The sequence below is a fragment of the Anolis sagrei genome, chromosome 8 (assembly GCF_037176765.1).
Source record: "Anolis sagrei isolate rAnoSag1 chromosome 8, rAnoSag1.mat, whole genome shotgun sequence".
NCBI classification, from domain to species: Eukaryota; Metazoa; Chordata; class Lepidosauria; order Squamata; family Dactyloidae; genus Anolis; species Anolis sagrei.
Window position 1 is genome coordinate 409,897 of NC_090028.1, and position 24,738 is coordinate 434,634.

General features: G+C 49.2%; 1 protein-coding gene across 3 annotated transcripts in view; it reads right to left on the reverse strand.

The window, feature by feature from the left end:
• Window positions 1–20,782, reverse strand: part of ST3GAL2 (ST3 beta-galactoside alpha-2,3-sialyltransferase 2) — a 31,281-nt gene extending 10,499 nt beyond the window's left edge. Inside the window, exons 1-3 of one of the 3 annotated variants that reach the window (XM_067470913.1) lie at window positions 3,962–4,077; window positions 2,921–3,778; window positions 1,473–2,764 (exon numbers count right to left, since the gene is read on the reverse strand). In XM_067470913.1, coding sequence (XP_067327014.1) covers window positions 1,473–1,811 — 339 coding nt within the window. In that variant the 5' untranslated portion in view covers window positions 1,812–2,764; window positions 2,921–3,778; window positions 3,962–4,077. Of the gene's footprint in view, window positions 1–1,472; window positions 3,779–3,961; window positions 4,078–20,691 lie in introns of those variants that run through there. The other 2 variants (XM_067470912.1, XM_067470911.1) reach the window with 2 other exon arrangements.
• Window positions 20,783–24,738: the final 3,956 nt, after the last annotated feature.

The following is a 24,738-nucleotide window of genomic DNA, read 5'->3' on the forward strand; positions in this document are numbered from 1 at the left end:
GTCCCTGGTCAAGTGGGGCTTGGTCAGTGTGGTCCCTGGTCAGAAAAAGGTTGGGAACCACTGATATATACCCTTCGCTAGGCTGTCTAAAACTTATATATCTACCAGCTGTACCTGCCACTTCCCTCCCTCTTTCCTTCCTTCCCTCTTTCCTTCTTTTCCTTTATTTCTTTCCCTTCCTATTTCTCTTCTTTCTTCCCTCTCTGTTTCTTTCCCCCCTTCTTTGCTCTTTGGTTGCATCTTTCCTTCTCTCCTTCCTTCCCTCCCTCCCTCTCTCCCTGTCTTTTGTTCCTTCTCTCCTTCTTTCCCTCTCTTTCTCCTTTCACTTTTTTATTTCCTTCTCTCCTTCCTTACTTCTCTTTCTTTCTTTTCTTTCCCTTCTTCTTTTCCTCCCTCCTTGTCTCCTTCCTTCCCCCTTTCCCTTCTTCCTTCCCCTCTTTCCCTCGTTACTTCTTTACTGTCCCTTCCATGTAACATATTATATAGTAATCTATATAACAATTTATAAAATATTGTATTTATATTTTACATAGAAAGAAGGAAAGGAAGAAGGAAGGAAGGAAGGAAGGAGGGAAAGAGGGGAAGGAAAAGGAAGGAGGGACAGGAAGGAAAGAAGGAAGGAAAGGAAGGAGAAGGAAGGAGGGAAAGGAAGGAGGGGGATGGAGAAAGGAAACAAAACAACAGAGAGGAAACAATCAGGCACACCTAATCACCTCTCAACAAAAGATTGGCCCAGGCACTGCCAGGCCATCAAATGCTAATCAAGGTGGTCAGTTGAAACATTCACACCTAGCTCCAACAGACAAGAGTCCTTTGTCCCACCCTGGTCATTCCGCAGGTATATAAACCCTTTTTCCTAGTTCCAACAGACCTCACTACCTCTGAGGATGCTTGCCAAAGTGCAGGCGAAACGTCAGGAGAGAATGCCTCTAGAAGATAAACATATAGCCTGAAAAAACCTACAACAACCCAGTGATTCGGCCATGAAAGCCTTCAACAGTACATTCAACCAGGGACAGCTAATCACCTCTCAACAAAAGACTGCTCCAGGCACTAACAAGCCACACCAAACAACTGCCAGGCCATCACATGCTAATCAAGGTGGTCAGTTGAAACATTCACACCTGGGTCCAGTAGACAAGAGTCCTTTGTCCCACCCTGGTCATTCCACAGACATATAAACTCCTTTTCCTAGTTCCAACAGACCTCACGACCTCTGAGGATGCTTGCCTTAGATGTAGGGGAAATGTCAGGAGAGAATGCCTCTAGAACATGGACATATAGCCCGAAAAAACCTACAACAACCCACAACAATAATACTTAATGAATGAAACAAACTGCAATGATATTGGTTTGGCTCTGAGCATGTTTGGAAGCAAGCACTCATCTTCCTCGCGATCATTAAATGACAACTGTTTTGGCAATGTGGACTACATAGGCCCATCTCCGGGCTCTCAGGGCTTGGGACTGACCATCCACCAGCGCTGGACATCCAGGGGCAGCTCCATGTTCTCCCGGGTCCAGACGGGGGAGAGGCGGGCGTCGTATCGGCTGCGGAACCACTCGGCGTCCGCGGCGCCCACCTGGCAGCGGTGGCAGGCGCAGCTCTTGACGAAGAGGCCCTCCTTGCTCAGCCGCTGCATCCCGGCATAACTGGGCACCAGCTTCACCCGGTGGGCACCGCCGTTGCCGCCCAGGCCGCCCGCGTCCAGGTAGGCCATGCCCTGGTGGGAGTACGTGAAGAGCAGGGACATTGCAAAGGCCAAAAGGAAGGCCGTGGAAAGGAACCAGAAGCGCAGGGAGAACTTCATGGTGGTGGAGGAGGAGGAGGAGGAGGAAGAAGCGCACCTGAGAGGCAAGGGGAGGGAGGAAGGAAGGAAGGAAGAGCCTCCCACAGAGAGAGTCCGTCCAGGAGAGGAAGTCTTTCACCTGCAGCTCAGGTACGGAGCGCTCAATGGGTTCCTTTAGCGTTGAAGGGCATGCATGCACCCACCTTCCCTACCAAAGCACAGCCTCCCACAGAGAGAGTCCAGGAGAGGAAAGGTCCCACCTGCAACTCAGGTATGGAGTGTGAATAGCACCTGCAACTCAGGTACAGAGTGTGAACAGCACCTGCACCTCAGGTACGGCGTGCTCAATGGGTTCCTTCTGTGTTGAAGGGCATGCATGCACCCACCTTCCCTAGCAAAGCACTGCCTCCCACAGAGAGAGTCTATCCAGGAGAGGAAGGGTCCCACCTGCAACTCAGGTATGGAGCGCTTAATGGGTTCCTTTTGCGTTGAAGGGAATGCATGCACCCACCTTCCCTAGCAAAGCACAGCCTCCCACAGAGAGAGTCCGCCTGGGAGAGGAACGGTCCCACCTGCAACTCAGGTACACAGCGCTTAAAGGGTTCCTTTTGCGTTGAAGGGCATGCATGCACCTACCTCCCCTATCAAAGCACAGCCTCCCACAGAGAGAGTCTGGGAGAGGAAGGCTCTCACCTGCAGCTCAGGTACACAGCGCTTAATGGGTTCCTTTTGCGTTGAAGGGTATGCATGCACCCACCTCCCCTAGGAAAGCGCAGCCTCCCACAGAGAGAGTACGCCTGGAAGAGGAAGTCTTTCACCTGTAGCTCAGGTATGGAGTGTGAACAGCACCTGCAACTCAGGTATGGAGCACTCAATGGGTTCCTTTTGCGTTGAAGGGCATGCATGCACCCACCTCCCCTAGCAAAGCCCAGCCTCCCACAGAGAGAGTCCGTCTGGGAGAGGAAGGGTCCCACCTGCAACTCAGGTATGGAGTGCTCAATGGGTTACTTTAGCGTTAAAGGACATGCATGCACCCACCTTCCCTAGCAAAGCCCAGCCTCCCACAGAGAGAGTCTATCCAGGAGAGGAAGGGTCCCACCTGGAGCTCAGGTACGGAGTGTGAACAGCACCTGCAACTCAGGTACAGAGTGTGAACAGCACCTGCAACTCAGGTACGGAGTGCTCAATGGGTTCCTTCTGTGTTGAAGGGCATGCATGCACCCACCTCCCCTAGCAAAGCACAGCCTCCCACAGAGAGAGTCTATCCAGGAGAGGAAGGGTCCCACCTGGAGCTCAGGTACGGAGTGCCGATGGGTTCCCTTTGTGTCCCTTGCACCCTATGAAATCCCAACCTGCGAACCGCGATGGCGGTGAGTTCCTTTTTGCGCCACAGGGCCAAAGTGCACCCAACGCTCCACCCAACAAAGGAAACCACAGTCTATTTGCAAACTCTGCAACCGAAGCCAAGGCTGTCAGCAATCCTTCCCAAGCCAAGGAAGGTGTTGTCAGAGTCCTCTCCTCTCTCTTCTCGGCGTGACGGCAACAACGGCCGGGGAGGGAGCCATGGCCCCCTGTTCCCCCAAAGGGAGGTGGGCGGGCGGCCACTTGCGGGCCCCTCTCCGTGCCAGGGACCCCCAGGCGGCCTTGGCTTGGCCCGCGGCCAGACCAGAGCAGCGGATTCTGCGGCTTCTCATGGCAGCAGAAGGGAGGGGGCCCCCTGCTTCCCCTCGTCGCCTAGGAGACAGCTGCGGCGCACATCTGGGGCTCTTTCCCGGGGGTCTCTTCCGGCCGGAGAGGAAGGCACCCATCCATTCTGCAGGCCGGAGAGAAGGCAAGGCCCACGGGAAGCAGAGGAAGCAGCCCTGCAGTGGCAGCCCTGGCTCCTCCTCCTCCTCCTCCTCCTCCTCCTCCTCCTCCTCTTGGCCTGCCTTTGGCTTCACATCCTCATCATCCTCATCATCATCATCCTTCTGTGCGGCCACAGAGCCCTGAAATGGAAGCAAAAGGGGGAGAGATTGAGAAAGAAGCCCCTCTGCATTATGACACCCAAGGGAAGCCCAGGCAGCTGAAGCAGAACCTGGACAAAGAGGCAAAGGAAGGAAGGGAGGAAATGAGGAGGGGTCTCTGGTGTGCCCACCCCCCACCCCCACCCCCTCCACCGCCTTCCTCACCCTCCCAAGCAGCCACCCCGGCCTCCAGCTGCAGCCCCAGAGAGACCCCTCCTCTCCGGCAGCTGGCAGGAAGCAAGAGCCAAAGCGGGGAAGGGGGAGGGTCTTCCTCCTCCCCTCCCCCTCCCCTTCCCCCACCGGAAGTGGAGGCCGAAGGGGGCTGGAGGCCGGTCAGGGCCTTGGCCAAAGGAAGGAGACCCAGGCAAGGCAGGCTGAAGGAAGCAGGCCCCAGTCCCAGTCTGCAGCAAGGGCAGTCCCAGTCCAGATCAAGGGGAATCCCAGTCTGGATCAAGGAAAATCTCAGTCTGGATGAAGGGGAATCCCAGTCTGCACTAAAGGGGATCAAAGGAAGTCCCAGTCTGGATCAAAAGGAACCCCAGCCTGCATCATGAGGAGTTCTAGTCTGCATCATGGGGAATCCCAGTCCAGACCAAAGGGAGTCCCAGACTGCATTAAGGGAAATCCCAGTTCAGATCAAAAAGAATCTCCGTCCAGATCAAGAGGAATCCCAGTCTGCATTAAAGGGAATCCTAGTCCACACCAAGGGGAATCCCAGTTCAGATTGAAGGGAGTCCCAGTCTGAATCAAAGGGAATCCCAGTCTGCATTAAGGGGAATCCCAGTTCAGATTGAAGGGAGTCCCAGTCTGAATCAAAGGGAATCCCAGTCTGCATTAAGGGGAATCCCAGTTCAGATCAAAGGGAGTACCAGTTCGGATCAAAGGGAGTCCCAGTTCAGATCAAAGGGAGTCCCAGTCAGCAACAAGGGGAGTCCCAGTCTGCATTAAGGGGAATCCCAGTTCAGATTAAAGGGAGTCCCAGTCAGCACTAAGGAGAACCCCAGTCTGCATTATGTGGAATCCCAGTTCAGATCAAAGGGAGTCCCAGTCTGAATCAAAGGGAATCCCAGTCTGCATTAAGGGGAATCCTAGCCCGGATCAAGGGAAATCCCAGTCTAGACCAAAGGGAGTCCCAGTCAGCAGCAAGGGAGTCCCAGTCTGCATTAAGGGGGATCATAGTTCAGATCAAAGGGAGTCCCAGTTCAGATCAAAGGGAGTCCCAGTCTGCATTAAGGGAAATCCCAGTTCAGATCAAAAAGCATCTCAGTCCAGATCAAGGGGAATCCCAGTTCAGATCAAAGGGAGTCCCAGTCAGCAGCAAGGGGAGTCCCAGTCTGCATCAAATGGGATCCCAGTCCGGATCAAGGGTGCACCAACCCACATTTCCACATTCCTTTGGATACTACGTACGTACCATCCCCTTGATTACTGTTGCAATTGAGACACAAGTAACAAAATACAATAAAGATGGAAGGAAGTCTTGCGGGAATGTTGCCAGTCTGTGCGCTCTTGTTGACTCCGAGTCCCATCCTGAAGTAGCCAGCCATGCCAAACACAAGGCCTCATTGGTGGCACAGGAAGGGTGGAGTGTCAATACGGGGAATGAGCATCAATAACAGTGGCGCCAGGCAACACAAGCAAACACACACACACACACACATACATACACACACTGTGTGTGTGTGTGTGTAGGTAAAGATAAATGCTTTCCCCTGACATGAAGTCCAGTTGCGTCCAACTCTGGGGGTTGGTGCTCATCTCCATTTCTAAGCCGAAGAGCCGGCATTGTGCACAGACACCTCCAAGGTCATGTGGACATAGGCATGACTGCATGGAGCGCCCTTACCTTCCTGCCAGAGCGGTACCTATTGATCTACTCACATTTGCATGTTTTCGAACTGCTAGGTTGGCAGAAGCTGGGGCTGACAGCAGAAGCTCATGCTGCTCCCCGGATTCAAACCTGTGACCTTTTGATCAACGAGCTCAACAGCTCAACGCTTTAACCCACTGTGCCACCGGGGGCTCACCACTATATATACATATATATATATATATACACACACATCACTATGTAACACTATGATTTTTGTTCCTGGTTTGTTTGTTTTTTGCAGGAGAGCCATCATCCTGCTATGGTGATGGGGAGATATTGGAAATATAGATATTTATTTATGTATAAATTGTATGTACTTTACAAGCACTGAAATGTATAGAAAAATCAGGCTCTCTCTGTATCAGAAATGCAAGCTGACAGGACAAGCAAGCTGCTGTCCAGGCACAGCAAGAGGGGGGCTGAACATTCCAGAAGAGGGGGGCATGTTATCTATACATTCCAGAGAGAGACTGGTACAACAGAAGCCTACCTCTCCCTCCTGACAGGTCAAAGTAGGCCCCTTGATTGATGAATGTAAACTGTAAGATGTATGCTGCTGCTAGAAAGCAATACACAGAGACATGCCTTTTGTATGTTGGAAGATAGAATTTGATATTTGTATGATGCTAAAGTGTGCTGTCACACGCTGGGCCTGTGCATATGACTGTAGACAGGACATAAATTCTGGGTGCCCAACGGGATGCCGGGGCTGCCTCAGATTAAAGTCCCTTGGATCTCCCCAAAACAAAGTTCTGTAGAGGCTTAAAGTAAGTCCAGCAAAGTTCTTTATTGATGAAAACAAAGAGGGACTTTAAAGCTTTCTTAACAGTCTACAGGCTCTTGCAATCTTGTTCACTGGGAACAGGTGCTCTCTTCATAACTGTATACTAACTAATGGGGAAATCCTTCTAATCTGGGCAGTCTGTACATGCCTCTGTTGGCGTGGAGCCCATGCACCCGGTACCAACTGCGTCCGGCTTCCGCGAGCGACCCTTGCCAAGCAGAGCTTTGTAGACTTCCAGGGCAAAAGAAGGAGTTCAGGGTGCTGTGATGGCTGGCTGAAGTCCCTCAGCAAAGGAGCTGTAAGGCTGCAAAATCCTCAGCCAAGCTGTGGGGCCTTTTCTCCCCGGCCAAGCTGTAGTCTGTATATCTCCCCGGCCAAGCCATAGAAGACGAAGCTTTCTACAGGAGCTCTTCGTTTTATGTCCTGTGCGAAAGGCTTCTCTGTGAGAACTGACTCAAAAAGGCTCCTTTTCCCTCCAAAACTCAAAAAGGGGTGGGACCAGGGAACCTAACTATAATTGACAGGTGGCTTGCCCTATGATTGCAAACTATAACAGGAAGCCACCCTGCTGCAAAATCCCAAGCCTGGGATTGCAAACAAACATTGAATGCAAAGCAAACAAAATAGGAGCTTCTGGTACAGCTGTACCAGCACATAAAGTGACGTGGAGAATGATGTCAATGTATGTAGAAGCATGTTCCTTTGTTTGCCTGCAACTGGAGGGTATAAAAGCCATAGTCAACACCTTTATCATTTGCTCTGGATGCTTTTGGACACAGCTCCACTCCAGAGCCCCAGCTGGAAATAAAAGCTGTACTTTTCTGACCTCCTGAAAGGATCTCTCTTGAGATAATCCCTCCTATAATATGCCGCAACAATGGCACATTTGGCTCTAGTTTTTCAATGAGTCTCAACCAATTCAACCTGTGCCACAAAAACAAAGTTTCAGGAGCAGAGCAACTACTTCCAAAGTCAGGACTGCGCAATTGAACAGGAAACAACATTGTTCAGTGTTACACAGTGTTGTTATCCGTATTGACTCAAGTCTAATACGCCATCGGATCTAATGCGCACCTCAATGTTCAAAACCAAAGAGTCTCTGGTGGAGAATGTCCTGTGGCCATGACAGTTGCTTCCTACTTAGGGTTCCTTCAATATAAACAATGGTACTAAAACACCAATGCTTCCTGCAAATGGAAGGAAATCCTTGGGTGCACCCATGCTGCAGAATGAATGCACGCTAATTGCTATGGTTCAATGCTATGGAGTCACAGAGGCTGTAGTTTTACAACATCTTGAGTTTTCTCTGCCTCAGCAAACTACAAATCCTTGAATCCTATAGCATTAAGTCAATGCAATTAAATGAGAGATGAAGTCCCTCCAAGAGGAGCTCCTGATGCAGCTTCCCTTTTGGCTTTGGCTCAGTGCTTAGATTACCATAATACACAACTCTAATGCGCACCCCAACTCTGGACTGGTCATTGAGCCAGGCAAGGATGAGCTTTACATTTGAGTCAATACGGTAATTCCTCCGCACCCTGCGTTCCCCCCAAATGGGAGAGGAAGGCACTTCTGAGGACTAAAAGCCCTGCAATTAAAGCATGGAGGAACGACGTCAGCAAGAGCACGGCAAAGGTTATCATCATGATAAGAACATTAAACCCCGGGTGGAGTTAAGCCCATTTCCCATAACGCCATTACCGGATCAGAGGCAAAGCTCTTTGCAGCCATTCCTAAAAGCCAATGCTGAGCAAGCACAGGGTTTCCTACAGCAAGGGAGAAACTGCAAAGAGGCATCGCTTTCCTTCCTTCCCTCCTTCTTCCCTTCTGTCCTTCCTCCCTCCCTTCCTTCTTCCCTTCCTTCTTGCTTTCCTTTTCCCCTCCCTCCCTTCCTCCCATCTTTCTTTCCTTCCTTCCTTCATTCTTTCCGTCCTTCCTTCCTTACATCCATCTATCCCTTCCTTCCGTCTTTCCTTCTTTCCATCTATCCATCCATCCATCCATCCATCCATCCTTCCTTCCTTCTTTCTCTCCTTCCTTCCTTCCTTCCTTCCTTCCTTCTTTCATTTCCTCCTTCCTCCCTCCCTCCCTTCTTTCCTTCCTTCCCTCCTTCTTTCCTTCCTTTCTCCCTTACTTCTTTCTTTCTGTCCTCCCCTCCTCCTTTCCTCCCTTCTTTCTTTCCTTCCTTCATCCCTTACTTCTTTCTTTCTGTCCTTCCCTCCTTTCCTCCCTTACTTCTTTCTTTTCTTCCCCCATTCATTCATTCTTTAATTCCTTCCTTCCTTCCTTCCTTCTTTCTGTCCTTCCCTCCTTCTTTCTTTCCTTTTCCTCCCTCTCTCCATCCCTTCTTACCTTCCTTCCTTCCTTCTTTCTTTCTGCCCTTCCCTCCTTCCTTCCTTCCTTTTCTCCTTCCTTCCTCCCTTCTTTCCTTCCTTCCTTCCTTCCTCCCTCAGAGGTGGAGATGCCCACCTTTCCTGAAGGAAGGCGCAAAAACAAAGGAGGGAGCGGAGGTGGGAGATACCTCCAGCCGGAGGGGCTCTCTCTCTCTCTCTCTCTCTTGGTCCCAATGGCTGAAGAGAAAGTCAGGAGAAGAGGCGACTTTTGGTGCGCACGCTGGGGTCTTCAGACACGCCTCTGGACCTGAAGCGGGCTCCGCCCCTTGGCCCACCTGCGGATTGGGGAGAGGAGAGGAGGCAGGTGGAGCGCTGGGGGATCGAGAAAGGGAGCCGGTCATGGGGAAGGGATCGAACGCGGAGAACGATTGAGCGCCGGCTCTGCTTGGGCATCCGGTTGCCAGGTGGAGCAGGAACGAGAGGGGCGTGGCGAGGCTCAAGGGCCCGGCCCCTTTGGGAAGAGGATCGCCCAGCAGCAAGGCAAGAAAGCCGAGGCTCCCCCCGGACTGCTAGGGCTGTTGTGAGCTGGGGGGGGGGGCTCCTCAAGTGGCGGTCGAGGGGCATTTACAGAGGCGCCTCTGCACCCCCAGCAAAAAAAGTGTTCTGCGACTGCTTACTTTGCGTAATGGACGAGCCGCCCCTGGGTCTCAGACCAGTTACTTTGGGGCCTTGAACTGGGAAAACAATGCACAGAAGGGAATGATACCTGCGCCCCAAAAGCTAGTGTTGGGAATCTCCAAAGCCTTGCATTGTGCAACTGGAGTGATGCCAACTCAGAGAGGTTTCTACTTGCCAGGCACACGGATGGAAAGAGACGGAGACACACAGAGAGAGGGAATGCCCCGAGGAGGAGGCAGGACGGGCAGCTTCTGTTTTGTCAAGACTTGCAATGGTTATAACCGGAGGGGAGGGTTTGGAAATGCAAAGGCAGCACCGGGAATCCGTTCTGAGCATCCCAGCCACGTCCCACTCCATGCCGTGTTTCCCTGCCTTCCTTGCAATAGGACAAGCCTTGGCCTTTGTGGGTCAACCACAACCCCATCTTGTCCAGCCTGAAAAGACATTCCTTCAGAGGCAGATGGAGGAAAATACAGAAAAAAAGAACCAAAACCAATAATTAAAAAGTTGGCAGCAGGAGGCAAATTGCAAGAAGGGACTTTCCTGCTTTGCCAGCACCCGGGAAGGTGGGGGGGGGGAGCAAGCACGCAGGCCCAATATCATATTTTATATTATTATTACTATTATTATTTAATACACAACAAGGTGAGCACACTTATTATTATTATTATTATTATTATTATTATTATTATTATTATTATTATTGTGAAAGGCAGTTAAGAACCAACATTGGATGGAAGTCAAGAGTAGAAAACTGCTTCAAGTGCAAAAGGCAAAGAGGGAATACCGTAAAAATACAACACAGATCAGAAGAGAAAACCGGCCAAAGAAGAGCCAAAGAAGGCTCTCCTGGGAAAAATCGAGAGCAAAACTGACAAGGAAAACCATGGCTGTGGCTCACAAATGGGACTCTGAAAAAGGAGAGAAAGGAGGGCCGGATTCTGGCAGCCCAAGAACAAGCCATTCCAACCAAGGCCATCCAAGCCAGAATTGAAAAGTCGACAACAGATCCCAAGTGTAGACTCTGCAAGGAAGCAGGCGAAACAATAGATCCCATTCTCAGCTGCTGCAAGAAGATCACAGACAGACTCCAAGCAGAGGCACAACACCCTTGCTCAGATGATCCATTGGAACTTGCGCCACAAACCCCATCTGCCTGCGACAAAGAACGGGTGGGATCACAAGCCGGAAAAAGTACAGAAAATGAACAGGTCAAACTACTCTGGGACTTCCGGATTCAGACAGACAGAGTTTTGGAGCACAACACTCCTGACTTCATGTATAAATATGTGAGAGGAAGCCACAGGGAGGAGGGAGGGAGCAAGCTTGTTTTCTGCTTCCCTGGAGACTAGGACGCAATGGAACAATGGCTTCAAACTACAAGAGAGGAGATTCCACCTGAACATGAGGAAGAACTTCCTGACTGTGAGAGCCGTTCAGCAGTGGAACTCTCTGCCCCGGAGGGAGTGTGGTGGAGGCTCCTTCTTTGGAAGCTTTTAAACAGAGGCTGGACGGCCATCTGTTAGGGGTGATTTCAATGCAATATTCCTGCTTCTTGGCAGAATGGGGTTGGACTGGATGGTGGCCCAGGAGGTCTCTTCCAACTCTAGGATTCTATGATTCTATGACTGTGTTAAAAAATGAAGTATGGATTGTCGATGTCACAATCCCAGGTGACAGCAGGATTGAAGAGAAACAACTGGAAAAGCTGACACAATATGAGAATTTAAAGATTGAACTGCAAAGACGCTGGCACAAGGCAGTCAAGGGGGTCCCAGTGGTGATCGGCACACTGGGTGCAGTGCCTCAAGACCTTGGCCTGCACTTAAACACAATCGGTGCTGACAAGATTACCATCTGCCGGCTGCAGAAGGCCACCCTACTGGGATCTGCACGCATTATTCGCCAATACAGCACACAGTCCTAGACATTTGGGAAGGGTCCGACATGCCATTCAATACAACAGCCAGCGGAGTGTCTGTTGTGGACTCATCTTGATGTGTTTCAAATAATAATTTAATTTTACTCTGCTTTATCTCTCCACCTGGAGACTCAAAGTGGCTTACTTTAAAAGCATTTCAATACAATTTATATTGCATATGATTACCCAAAAGGTGAGGAATGCTGGGATTCGAAGCTGAACAAACTCATTACCCACAGATGCAGGTGAAACATCAGAAGGGAATGATGCTAGAACATGGACAGACAGCCTGAAAAATTCACAGCAAATCAGGGTTGTGTTTTGCCACCAGAATTGGAGCAAGAACTGGCCAGGAAGCCCTCCTGTAACGTATCGTTGTTGTTGTTATGATCTATATTATGAACTTCACAGGACACCAGGAACCAGGGCAGGAGCCAAACAATGCGTCAACACAACCCCTGACCCACATGTGATAATGAGAAAGAATAGGAAAAGTGGATAGTCAGAAGGGCAAGGGGGTTCAAAGCTAGGATTCCCAGTTCCAATGGGGTTTTGGCCCTTTTCCTGTGAGTGAGATGGGGACGGTCAGTGCAAACTGGGCAGTGTTGTGTTTGTGGCGGCCTTTGCCCAGAAGGAAGGAAGGAAGTCAGGCGGTCAGCAGCAGCATCCGCCACCCGGAAAGAAGCATCTGTGTGACTGATGGAAGGAGGGCATGGCAGGCAGACAACAAAGGGCCTTTTCTTCCATCCGGGCCGGACTGGGAAAGCAAACAAGGGCTCTCTGCTCTCAAGGGCCGTGGAGAGGAGCTCTCCGGCCAGAGCTGAATGGACAACGAGGAGGAGGAGGAGGAGGAGGAGGAGTTTAGCCCTGCTGGCCTTCTCCTGACTCATCCAGGCCCAGAGAAACACCCCGAGGACCCATTGGGTTGCTAAGATGAGCCTGCTTGGAAAGATGGACACACACCTCTGGCTGGAGCAGTTGCAAGGACAACATGGGAGGAGAACGGCTCTGAGATCCTGGAGGAATCACACGGAACACAGTTCCATACGTTCCAGTGAATCCAGTGAAGTTGTGCCTCTGCTTGTAGTCCATCTGTGCGTTTTTCTTGCAGCAGCTGAGGAGATGCTCCATAGTTTCATCTGCTTCCTTGCACAGTCTGCATTTTGTAAAGCAATGCAAGCCATGCAGTTGATACCAGAACAAGAGGTTCGGAATCCCGTTCGCTGGGGAAAGGCCTTCCCTGATGGCTGAGAAGGAGGTCCAGAATCCCACTCCCTGGAGAGAAGACCTCCCTTGAGCAAAGCTCAACCAAGTTGACTCAATGGAACTCAACCAACTCAACTCAATGGAACTCAGCCAAGCTCAACCAAGTTGACTCAATGGAATTCAACCAACTCAACTCAATGGAACTCAACCAAGCTCAACCAAGTTGACTCAATGGAATTCAACCAGCTCAACTCAGTGGAACTCAACCAAGCTCAACCAAGTTCACTCAATGGAATTCAACCAGCTCAACTCAGTGGAACTCAACCAAGCTCAACCAAGTTCACTCAATGGAATTCAACCAACTCAACTCAATGGAACTCAACCAAGCTCAACCAAGTTGACTCAATGGAGCCATGGGTCCAAAGCACAGGGAAGGAAGGATGTTCCACAGAACATTAGGAAGAACTTCCTAACTGTAGGAAGAGTTGTTCAGTAGTGGAACTCCCTGCCTTTGAATGTGGTGGGAGCTCCTTCCTTGGAGGCTTTCAAAAAGAGGGTGGATGAGCATCTGTCGAGGGTGTGAGTAGGGGGACGGTACTTTTCCTTCATGACAGAATGGGGTCAGACTAGATGTGGCCCCTTCCAACTCTAGGATTGAACAACAACAACAACAATAGCAATAATGGGCCATCTGCTGGGGGAGTTTTGATGGTGCTTTACCTTTATGGCAGAAGGGAATTGGATGGATAGCTACAGGGCATCCTAACTCCTACATGAAGGCAGGAGCGAGTTGGACCAGATGGCCCTTGAGGTCGCATTCAGCTCTATTATTAATATTATTCTCAAGGCTGGATGGTCATCTGCCTGGAGTGCTTCGATTGTGCTTTTCCTGCACAAAGGCAGGAGCAGTTTGGGCTGGAAGGCTTTTGGAGGGCCCTTCCAACTGGGTGATTTGAAGTGGGCCTCCCCTCCAAACACACACAGCCAGCTATTTTGAAGCCAAGCCCTTCTGAGTGAGGGTCTCGCAAAGCCAGGAGCAAAGCCAGGCTGCCTCTCTGCCCACTCCAGCCTCTTCTTTCCTTCCTTCCTTCCTTCCTTCCTTCCTTCCTTCCTTCTTTCTTTTCTTCCTTCCTTCTTTCTTTTCTTCCTTCCTTCTTTCTTTCCTTCTTTCCTTCCTTCCTTCTTTCTTTCCTTCCCTCTTCCTTCCTTCCTTCCTTTCCTTCTTTCCTTCCTTCCATCGCTCTTTCTTTCCTTCCTTCTTTCTTTCCTTCCTTCCTTCCTTCCTTCCTTCTTTCATTCTTTCCTTCCTTCCCTCTTTACTTCCTTCCCTCTTTCCTTCTTTCTTTCTTTCTTTCTTCCTTTCCTTCCTTTTCTTCTTTCCTTCCTTCCTTCCCTCTTCCTTTCCTTCCTTCTTTCCCTCCTTCCGTCTTTCTTTCCTTCCTTCCTTCCTCCCTTTCCTTCTTTCTTTCTTTCCTTCCTTCCTTCTTTCTCTCCTTCCTTCCTTCTTTTTCTTCTTTCCCTCCTTCCTTCCTTCCTTCCCTCTTTCTTTCTTTCTTTCCTTCTTTCTTTCTTACTTCCCTTCCTTCCTTCCTTCCTTCCTTTTCTTCCTTCCTTCCTTCCTTCCCTCTTTCTTTCCTTCCTTCCTTTTCTTCCTTTTCTTCCTTTTCTTCCTTCCTTCCTTCCTTCCTTCCTTCTTTCCCTGCAGAGCGTGGGAGGCCCAGAGCAGGGATGGTGCCTCATTGCCCGGGACGCATGGGGCGCCTCCACGGCTGCCCTTGACGCTAAGGAGGAGATGACAACCACGATGGCGACGTGGTGCCTCCGAGGACGCTCTGCTGCTGCTGCTGCTGCTGCACGAACCCCTGAACCAAGGGCTCCAAGCTAATTTTAGACGGTTATGAAAGACGTTTCCTGGAAGCGAGAGAACACGGTCCCGGGAGGCGGAAGAGCCCTTCGCTATCGCTCACAGCCTGCCCAGGGGTCGCGTCCCCTTGGAATCTCCTTCTTTGGAGGCTTTTCAGCAGAGTCTGGATGGCCATCTGACGGGAGTGCTTTGATGGTGCTTCTGAGACCGAACACAGAGCCCCCTGCCTTCAAGCTGATCTGACCTGCAGCAGGGGGTTCCTCAGTTCTCCAACTGCATGAACGTGGGCACAGCAGCAGCTGCAACTCAGAAGCCTCCTCATGTCTTCACTTTCCCCCTTCCTTACATTGTAACTAAGCCCCCCAATAAAAGGCATCAATTAATTGTAACTTTTCCCTCTCCGTAGTGTTACTTTGTGTCCTTTTACTGCCTCAAACTTTCCTTTCAATAAACCTTTCTTCTCCCGGGCGATTCTCGCATCCTGAGGAGGCCGAAACTGCGTTCTCTTAAACCACGGATACGGAGACCCCTCGGGCCCCCGTATCCACGAGTTAGCGGATCGCTTCAAAAATGGTGCCAATTTTCTCCTGGGAGAATTCTAAGACTAATGGCCTTTGAGGGTCCCTTCTAACACTAGGATTCTATAATTCTATGAGAGGCAGGAAGGCCATCTGTCGGGAGGGCTTTGATTGTGCTTTTCCTGCCGGGCCGAAGGGGTTGGACTCTCTATCTATGGTGAGTCCCCTTGGGGGAAATAAAGCAGAGTATAAATAAATAATATAACAACAACAACAACAATAACTAAGGCCAAGGGTTAAAGAAGTAAACAAAATGGATACCCTGGAGTGGGGGGTGGGTCGGATGGCATAATAATAGTAAAAGTAAAGGTAAAGGTATTCCCCTGACATTAAGTCTAGTTGTGTCTGACTCTGGTGCTCCTCTCTATCTCTAAGCCAAAGAGCCGGCGTTGTCCGTAGACACCTCCAAAGTCATGTGGCCACTGGCATAACTGCATGGAGTGCTGTTACCTTCCTGCAGAAGTGGTACCTATTGATCTACTCACATTTGCATGTTTTCGAACTGCTAGGTTGGCAGAAGCTGGGTCTAGCAGAGGGAGCTCACCTCATCCCGCGGATTCAAACCACCAACCTTTTGGTCAGTAAGTTCTGCAGCTTAGCGGTTTAACCTTCTGCACCACCACGGTCCCTTAAAAATAATGGGAGTAGCAATAATAATAATAATAATAATAATGTGCTTTTAAGCAGAGGCTGAATGGCCATTTGTTGTGGCTGCTTTGATTGTGTTTTTCCTGCAAGGAAGAAGGGGGTTGGACTGGATGGCTTTTGGGAGTCCCTTCCAACTCTAGGATTTAATATTATTATTATTATTATTATTATTAATAATAATAATAATAATATGCTTTTAAACAGAGGCCAGATGACCATCTGTTGGGAGTGCTTTGATTGTGCTTTTCCTGCATAATGCCAAAAGGGGTTGGACTAGATGATGCTATGATTATGATGACAGCAACGATGATGATGATAATGATAATGATTATAATGATTAATTAGATGCTGGATGGCCATCTGTCGGAGCTGCTTTGATTGTGCCTTTCCTGCATGGAACAAGCAGGTTCAACTAGATGGCCTTTGGGGTCCCTTCCAATTCTGGGATTTAATATTACTAAAAACTAATACTAATAATAATATGCTTTTAAACAGGCTGTATGGCCATCTGTCGGGGGTGCTTTGTTTGTGCTTTTCCTGCATAATGGCAGAAAGGAGTTGGACTAGAGATGATTCTATGAAGATGACGATGATTATTATTATTAATTCAGGGGATTGATGGCCATCTGTCAGATCTGCTTTGATTGTGCTTTTCCTGCATAATGGCAGAAAGGGGTTGGACTAGATAATGCAATGATTATGATGATTATTATTAATAATAATAATAATTATTATTATTATTATTATTATTATTCAGGGGATTGATGGCCATCTTTGGTTGTGCTTTTCCTGCATAATGGCACAAAGGGGTTGGACTGGATGGCCTTAAGGGGTACCTACCAACTTTACAATTCTATAGCTCTATTTCTCCTTGAACCTGCTAATGCATTGAGGCTGGATGGCCATCTGTCGGGAGGGCTTTGATTATGCTTTTCCTGCATAATGGCAGAAAGAAGGGGGTCAGACTGGATGGCCTTTGGTGGGATTGTAAGGCAGGGATCAGGGAAACAGCCAGGAAATGATGCCAAGGGGCCAATGGCTACCTCCAAAACCTGGAGGCATGGCCCATAATACTTGGGCGACTCTGAGTTAGGCTGTTGTTGGGTTGGGTTGTTGTAGGTTTTTTTGGGCTATATGGCCATGGTTTAGAGGCATTCTCTCCTGACGTTTAGCCTGCATCTGTGGCAAACATCCTCAGAGGGATTGAGGTCTGTTGGAAGTAGGAAAATTGGGTTTATTTGGAATGACGACCAGGGTGGGACAAAGAACTCTTGTCTGTTGTTGTTTCTTAAATCATATGGAAGGGACACAAACCAAGGGAGGGCAGAGAGGAGTGTGGAGAACAGTTTTGCGGCCAGAGAGAGAGAGAGAGATCTGGACATCTGCACGCGAAGCATGGGAACGGGCTGATAAGAAAGGCCTGATTGGCAAGCTGCAAAGACTTGACTTTGTGAACTCGAAAGGGGAGCGTCCAATTGTGCAGAGTTGCAGGAACAATCATCAGGGCAATAAAGTCATTATTTGCAAGAGCTGTTGGGAGTGACTTCCATGCCCAGAGGGGTTCTGCAGCCCCTCACAAAGTAGCCCAACAACAACAACAACAACAACAACAACAACAATCTATATAAATAAAAATGCTCTGTGCATAATGAGTACCTTAAAAACAAAAGAACCAATGAACGAAATCACACCAAATTTGGCAACAAAACGTCTCACAACACAAGGAGTGACCGTCACTCAAAAAATTATGATTTTGTCATTTGGGAGTTGTAGTTGCTGGGATTTATAGTTCACCTACAATCAAAGAGCATTCTGAACTCCACCAATGATGGAATTGAGCCAATCTTGGCACACACAGGCCTCCCATGACCAAAAGAAAATACTGGAAGGGTTTGGTGGGCATTGACCTTGAGTTTGGGAGTTGTAGTTCACCTACATCCAGAGAGCACTGTGGACTCAAACAATGGTGGATCTGGACCAAACTTGGCACAAGCACTCAATATCCCCAAATATGAACACAGATGGAGTTTGGGGGAAATATAATCTTGACATTTGGGAGTTGTCATTGCTGGGATTTATAGTTCACTACAATCAAAGAGCATTCTGAACCCCACCAACGATAAAATTGAACCAAACTTGGCACACAGTTCTCCCATGACCAACAGAAAATACTGGAAGGGTTTGGTGGGCATTGGCCTTGAGTTTGGGAGTTGTAGTTCACCTACATCAAGAGAGCACTGTGGACTCAAACAATGGTGGATCTGGACCAAACTTGACACGAATACTCAATATGCCCAAATGTGAACACTGGTGGAGTTTGGGGAAAATAGAATCTTGACATTTGGGAGTCATAGTTGCTGGGATTTATAGTTCACCTACAATCACAGCGCATTCTGAACCCCACCAATGATAGAATTGGGCCAAACCTCCCACACAGAACCCCCATGAACGCGTGGCAGGGGACAGCTAGTAATAATAATAATAATAATAATAATAATAATAATATTCCACGATCGAACTGCAAAGACTCTGGCACAAGCCAGTTCAAGGGGGTCTCAGTGGGGATTGGCACACTGGGCGCAGTGCCTCAAGACCTTGGCCTGCACTTAAACACAATCCCCACCTGTCAGCTGCAAAAGGCCACCCTATTCAGATCTGAACGTATGATTCGCTGATACATCACGCAGTCCTAGGCACGTGGGAAGGGGCCGACGTGGGATCCAATACAACAGCCAGCTGTGGACTCATCTTGTTATGTATCTAATAGGAGCCTCCAGTGGCGCAGTGGGTTAAACCCTTGTGCCGGCAGGACTGAAGACCGACAGGTCGTAGGTTCAAATCTGGGGAGAGCATGGATGAGCTCCCTCTGTCAGCCCCAGCTCCGCATGCAGGGACATGAGAGAAGCCTCTCATCACATCAAAACATCAAAACATCCGGGCAATGTCCCCTGGGCAACACCCTTGCAGATGGGGGTCCCAGTGGTAATGGGTATACTGGGCGCAGTGCCCCAAGACCTTGGCCTGCACTTAAAAACAATCGGCGCTGACAAAATCTCCACCGGTCAGATGCAAAAGGCCACCCTGCTTGGATCTGCACACATTATTCGCCGATACATCACACAGCCCTGGACACTTGGGAAATGTCCAGCATGGGATCCAATACAACAGCCAGCAGAGTGATCTGGTTTGCTGTCAACTAATCTTGTTATGGGTCTAATAATAATTTTATTTCTTACCCGCCTCACATCAAGGTGTGTCACAGCCCACTCAAAAACACACAAACACTATGAAAACAATTCTACAAGCACACATTTTAAATTGCAGTTCCAGAAAAGATACACCTAAACAAGTGACAGGATAGTTTTTGCATACGTGGTGGGAAAGAGGAAAGAAAGTAAAAAGGAAGCAAAGGAGGACAGAAAGGGAAGAAAGAAGAAGGAAAGGGGAAGAAGAAGCGAAGGGAAGGAGAAGGGAAAGAAGAAGGAAATGAAGGAGAAGAAGAAAAGGGAAGTAAGAAGTAAAGAAGAAGGAAAGGGGAAAGATGGGGAAGAAGAAGGGAAGTGAAGGAGAAGGGGAAGAAAAGGGGGAGGAAGGAGGAGGAGGAGGAAAGTGAAGAGGAAGGGCAAAAAGAAAGAAGGGGAAGGGAAGGGGAAGAAGGGGAAGAAAGAAAAAAGAGGAAAGAAGAAGGAAAGGGAGGAAGGAGAAGAAGTAAAGGAAAGCAAGAAGTAAAGAAGGATGAAAGGGGAAAGAAGGAGAAGAAGAAGGAAAGTGAAGGAGAAGGGGAAGAAAAGGGAGAAGGAAGGAGGAGGAGGAAAGTGGAGAGGAAGGGCAAAAAGGAGGAAGGGGAAGGGAAGGGGAAGAAAGGCAAGAAGAAGAAGAAAGAAGAAGAAAAGGAGGAAGGGGAGGGAGAAGGGAAAGAGAAAGGGAAGAGAAGGAAGAAGAAGGGAAAGAAGAAAGAAAGTAAAAAGGAAGCAAAGGAAGACAGAAAAGGAAGAAAGAAGATGGGAAAGGAAGGAGAAGGGAAAGAAGGGAAGGAAGGAAGGAAGGAAGGAAGGAAGGAAGGAAGGAAGGAGAAGAAAAGGGAAGTAAGAAGTAAAGAAGAAGGGAAGGAGAAAGGAGGGGAAGAAGAAGGAAAGTGAAGGAGAAGGGGAAGAGGAAGGGAAGGAAGGAAAGAAGTAAGAAGTAAGAAGTAAAGAAGAAGTGAAAAGGAGGGGAAGAAGTAGGAAATTGAAGGAGAAGGGGAAGAAAAGGGAGAAGGGAGGAGGAGAAGGAGGAAAGTGGAGAGGAAGGGCAAAAAGAAAGAAAGTAAAAAGGAAGCAAAGGAGGACAGAAAAGGAAGAAAGAAGAAGGAAAGGGGAAGAAGAAGGAAAGGGAGGGAGGGAGGGAGGGAAAGGAAGGAAGGAAAGAAGGAAGGAGAAGAAAAGGAAATTAAGAAGTAAAGAAGAAGGGGAAAGGAGGGGAAGAAGAAGGAAAGTGAAGGAGAAGGGGAAGAAAAAGGGAGGGGAAAGAAGAAGAAGAAGGAAAGGGGAGGTCTTCACAGCCTTTCTCTCCTTGCCTGCAGACAGAGCTGCAGAAATAGAGACCCCTCCCCAATAAACCAACCAACCAACCAAGCAACCCATGGAGAGGGCGAGAGGTACACAAAAGGCCACCAAGGCACACACACACACACACACACAGACTGAGCCCCCTTGTCGGCCCCCTTGGTTTGGGAGCCAAGGAGAGTGGGTGGGTGGGTGGGCAGGAAAGGCAGGCAGACCCTCCCCTCCTTCCTCCCTCCCTCCCTCCCTCCCTCCCTCCCTCCCCCTCCCCTGGATGAACAGGACCTCTTTGTTGTTGCCACACTGTGCACCGCATCACGAGATGCCATGCCAGCCCTGCCAGGGCGCACTCTGCCCATGTGCCTTGCCAAGCCAAAGCAGCCCTCCTTCTCCCCCCCCCCCCCACTATTGCCCCTCCCCACGCCCAAGCAGAGGGTTCCATAGAGTCCCAGGTGTCTGCTGGCCTTACCTGCCGGTGGTGGTGGTCTTCCTTCCTTCCTTGGAGCGACAATGCAAAAGAGAAGAGAGGCTCAGGATGGGAGGGGGGAAGAGAAGGAGGAGGGGAGGGGAGGGGAGGGGCGGGGCCTCCCTGAAATCCTCTTAAGGCCTCCCTCCCCCCTCCCCATCACTCTGCCCGCAAATAGACCCAATCTCCCAGGTCAAGAGGTCAGCCCAAAGCAGGGTGGATGGAGACGGAGCATCATCGCATTGGTGTCTTGCGCTGACCCATCACTGGGCTGTTCACGAGGTCTGGAGGGGCTCGCCTGCGCTCTCCCAAGACCTCGTCCACACCGCCCAGGGAGGCACTTTCGGAAGGACGTGGGTTGGACTCTCACAATCCAGATGTTCCAAGCATTAGAACCAGGCATTCCAAACATTGCAAGCGGAGCCTCCAGGACGTGGCGGGGATGGGGCTGGGAGGGTCTCTCTTGCACTGGTTCTGGTCCTTCCTCTCGGGTCGCCTCCAGAAGGTGGTCCTGGGGGAGTCCTGCTTGGCCCCACAACCTGTGGGGTCCTGCAGGGCTCACCCAGAGGTAATTTTCAAGGGTAAACAAACAGTATTTTGCCCCCTGCCCCCAACCAATCACTGATGTATATTTTCTGTTCGTCGTGGGAGTTCTGTGTGCCACATTTAGTTCAATTCCATCATTGGTGGAGTTCAGAATGCCCTTTGATTGTAGGTGAACTATACATCCCAGTAACTACAACTCACATATGTCAAGGTCTATTTTCCCTAGGTAATTTTCAAGGGTAAGCAAACAGTATTTTGGCACACACACACACCCCCAACCAATCACTGATATAAATTTTCTGTTCGTATGGGGGAATTCTGTGTGCCACATTTAGTTCAATTCCATCCTTGGTGGAGTTCAGAATGCCCTTTGATTGTAGGTGAACTACACATCCCAGTAACTACAACTCGCATATGTCAAGGTCTATTTTCCCTAGGTAATTTTCAAGGGTAAGTATTTTGGCACACACACACACACCCCCAACCAATCACTGATATAAATTTTCTGTTCGTATGGGGGAGTTCTGTGTGCCACATTTGGTTCAATTCCATCGTTGGTGGAGTTCGGAATGCTCTTTGATTGTAGGTGAACTAGACATCCCAGTAACTACAACTCGCATATGTCGAGATCTATTTTCCCTAGGTAATTTTCAAGGGTAAGCAAACAGTATTTTGGCACCCCCCCCCCCAACCAATCACTGATCTATATTTTCTGTTCGTGGTGGGAGTTCTGTGTGCCATATTTGGTTCAATTCCATCATTGGTGGAGTTCAGAATGCTCTTTGATTGTAGGTGAACTGTACATCCCAGTAACTACGACTCGCATATGTCAAGGTCTATTTTCCCTAGGTAATTTTCAAGGGTAAGCAAACAGTATTTTGGCACACACACACACACCCAACCAATCACTGATATAAATTTTCTGTTCGTATGGAGTTCTGTGTGCCATATTTGGTTCAATTCCACCCTTGGTGGAGTTCAGAATGCTCTTTGATTGTAGGTGAACTATACATCCCAGTAACTACAACTCGCATATGTCAAGGTCTATTTTCCCTAGGTAATTTTCAAGGGTAAGTATTTTGGCACACACACACACACCCCCAACCAATCACTGATATAAATTTTTTGTTTGTATGGGGGAGTTCTGTGTGCCACATTTGGTTCAATTCCTGCATTGGTGGAGTTCAGTATGCCTTTTGATTGTAGGTGAACTATACATCCCAGTAACTACGACTTGCATATGTCAAGGTCTATTTTCCCTAGGTAATTTTCAAGGGTAAGCAAACAGTATTTTGGCACACACACACACACCCAACCAATCACTGATATAAATTTTCTGTTCGTATGGGGGAGTTCTGTGTGCCCTATTTGGTTCAATTCCATCATTGGTGGAGTTCAGAATGCCCTTTGATTGTAGGTGAACTATACGTCCCAGTAACTACAACTCGCATATGTCAAGGTCTATTTTCCCCCAAGAGCGCCTCAAGAGCGCACCCTGGGCAACATCAACTCTACCGTGAGTGCTTACTTTGCGTAAGGGTTGCGCCACCCCTGGTGATCATAGAACCATAAAATCCTAGAGTTGGAAGAGACCCCAAAGGCCACCCAGCCCGACCTCATTCTGCCAGGGAGGCATGCCCAGCCCAATCCCTCCTGATAGATGGCCATCCATAGAATGGAATAGACTCCTAGATTTGGAAAGGACCTCAAAGTTCAACCCCCTTCTCGCGTATGTCAAGGTCTATTTCCCCCCAAGAGCGCCTCAAGAGCACCCCGGGCAACATCAACTCTACCGCAAAGGCTTACTCTGCGTAAGGGTTGAGCCGCCCCTGGGCTCACCAATATCCTCAATGTTGTTGAACGTCTACCTGAAACCACTGGAGGGATCATCCGGAGTTTTGGAGTTGGGTACCATCACTACACAGATGATGCTCTGCTCTATTGATCCTTTCCATCGGATGCCGAGGAGCTGGTTCCACACCCAAACAAATGGAAGCTTCGTCCAGACAAGACGGAAGTCCTGCAGGTTTCATGCAAGGCTGATCCAGGAAAAGGGTCACAATGAAGTCGAACATGACCCCCCCCCCCACCAATAAAAGATGGCGCCGCCCCATTACTGGACTGTGGACGAGGTCTTGGGAGGCTCACCTGCCCTTTCCCAAGATCGTGTCCACACTGTCCAGTGATGCAGTTTCGGAAGGACATGGCTTGTACTCTCACAATCCAGATGTTCCCAACATTACAAGTGGAGCTTCCAGAACGTGACCTCCTTCTGGAGAGACTGGCAGGGATGGGGCTGGGGGGCCTCTCTGGTTCCGGTCCTTCTTCTCGGGTCATCTCCAGGTGGGGTTCCTGGGGGAGTCCAGCTCGGCCCCACGGTTGTAGGGTCCTGCAGGCCTCACCAATATCCTCAATGTTGTTGAACATCTACCTGAAATCGCTGGAGGGATGATCTGGAGTTTTGGAGTTGGGTATCATCTCTACGCAGAGAGGAGATTCCATCTGAACATTAGGAAGAACTTCCTGACTGTGAGAGCCGTTCAGCAGTGGAACTCTCTGCCCCGGAGTGTGGTGGAGGCTCCTTCTTTGGAAGCTTTTAAGCAGAGGCTGGATGGCCATCTGTCAGGGGTGATTTGAATGCAATATTCCTGCTTCTTGGCAGAATGGGGTTGGACTGGATGGCCCATGAGGTCTCTTCCAACTCTTTGATTCTATGATTCTATGATTCTATGATGCTCCGCTCTATTGATCCTTTCCATCGGATGCCGAGGAGGTGGCTCTACACCCAAACAAATGGAAGCTTCGTACAGACAAGACGGAAGTCCTGCAGTTTCATGCAAGGCTGTTTCATGCAAGGCTGATCCAGGAACAGGGTCACAATGAAGTCGAACATGACCACCCCCCCCCCCCACCAATAAAAGATAGTAACTTATAGTTTTGCTAAGGACAAGGACACCAGACTGGATAATAAGGGTTAAACCTTGGTCAATTTGCCAAGACACTCACAACAACAACAAGGACCCTTCCCACGTTAGGTAGTGTGTATAGTTTAAACAAGGTTTTAATGCCCTGGGTTGTTGTAGGTTTTTCTGGGCTATATGGCCATAGTCAAGAGAGGCATTTTCTCCTGACGTTTCGCCTGCATCTATGGCAAGCATCCTCAGAGGTCGTGAGGTCTGTTGGAACTAGGAAAATGGGTTTATATATCTGTGGAATGACCAGGGTGGGGCAAAGGACTCTTGTCTGCTGGAGCAAGGTGTCAATGTTTCAACGGACCACCTTGATTAGCATTGGATGGCCTGGCAGTGCCTTGGGCAATCTTTTGTTGAGAGGTGATTAGATGTCCACAGATATATAAATAATATAATAATTATTATAATTATTATAATAATGTATTGTTGAAGGTTTTCATGGCCGGAATCACTGGGTTGTTGTAGGTTTTTTCGGGCTATATGGCCATGTTCTAGAGGCACTCTCTTCTGACGTTTTGCCTGCATCTATGGC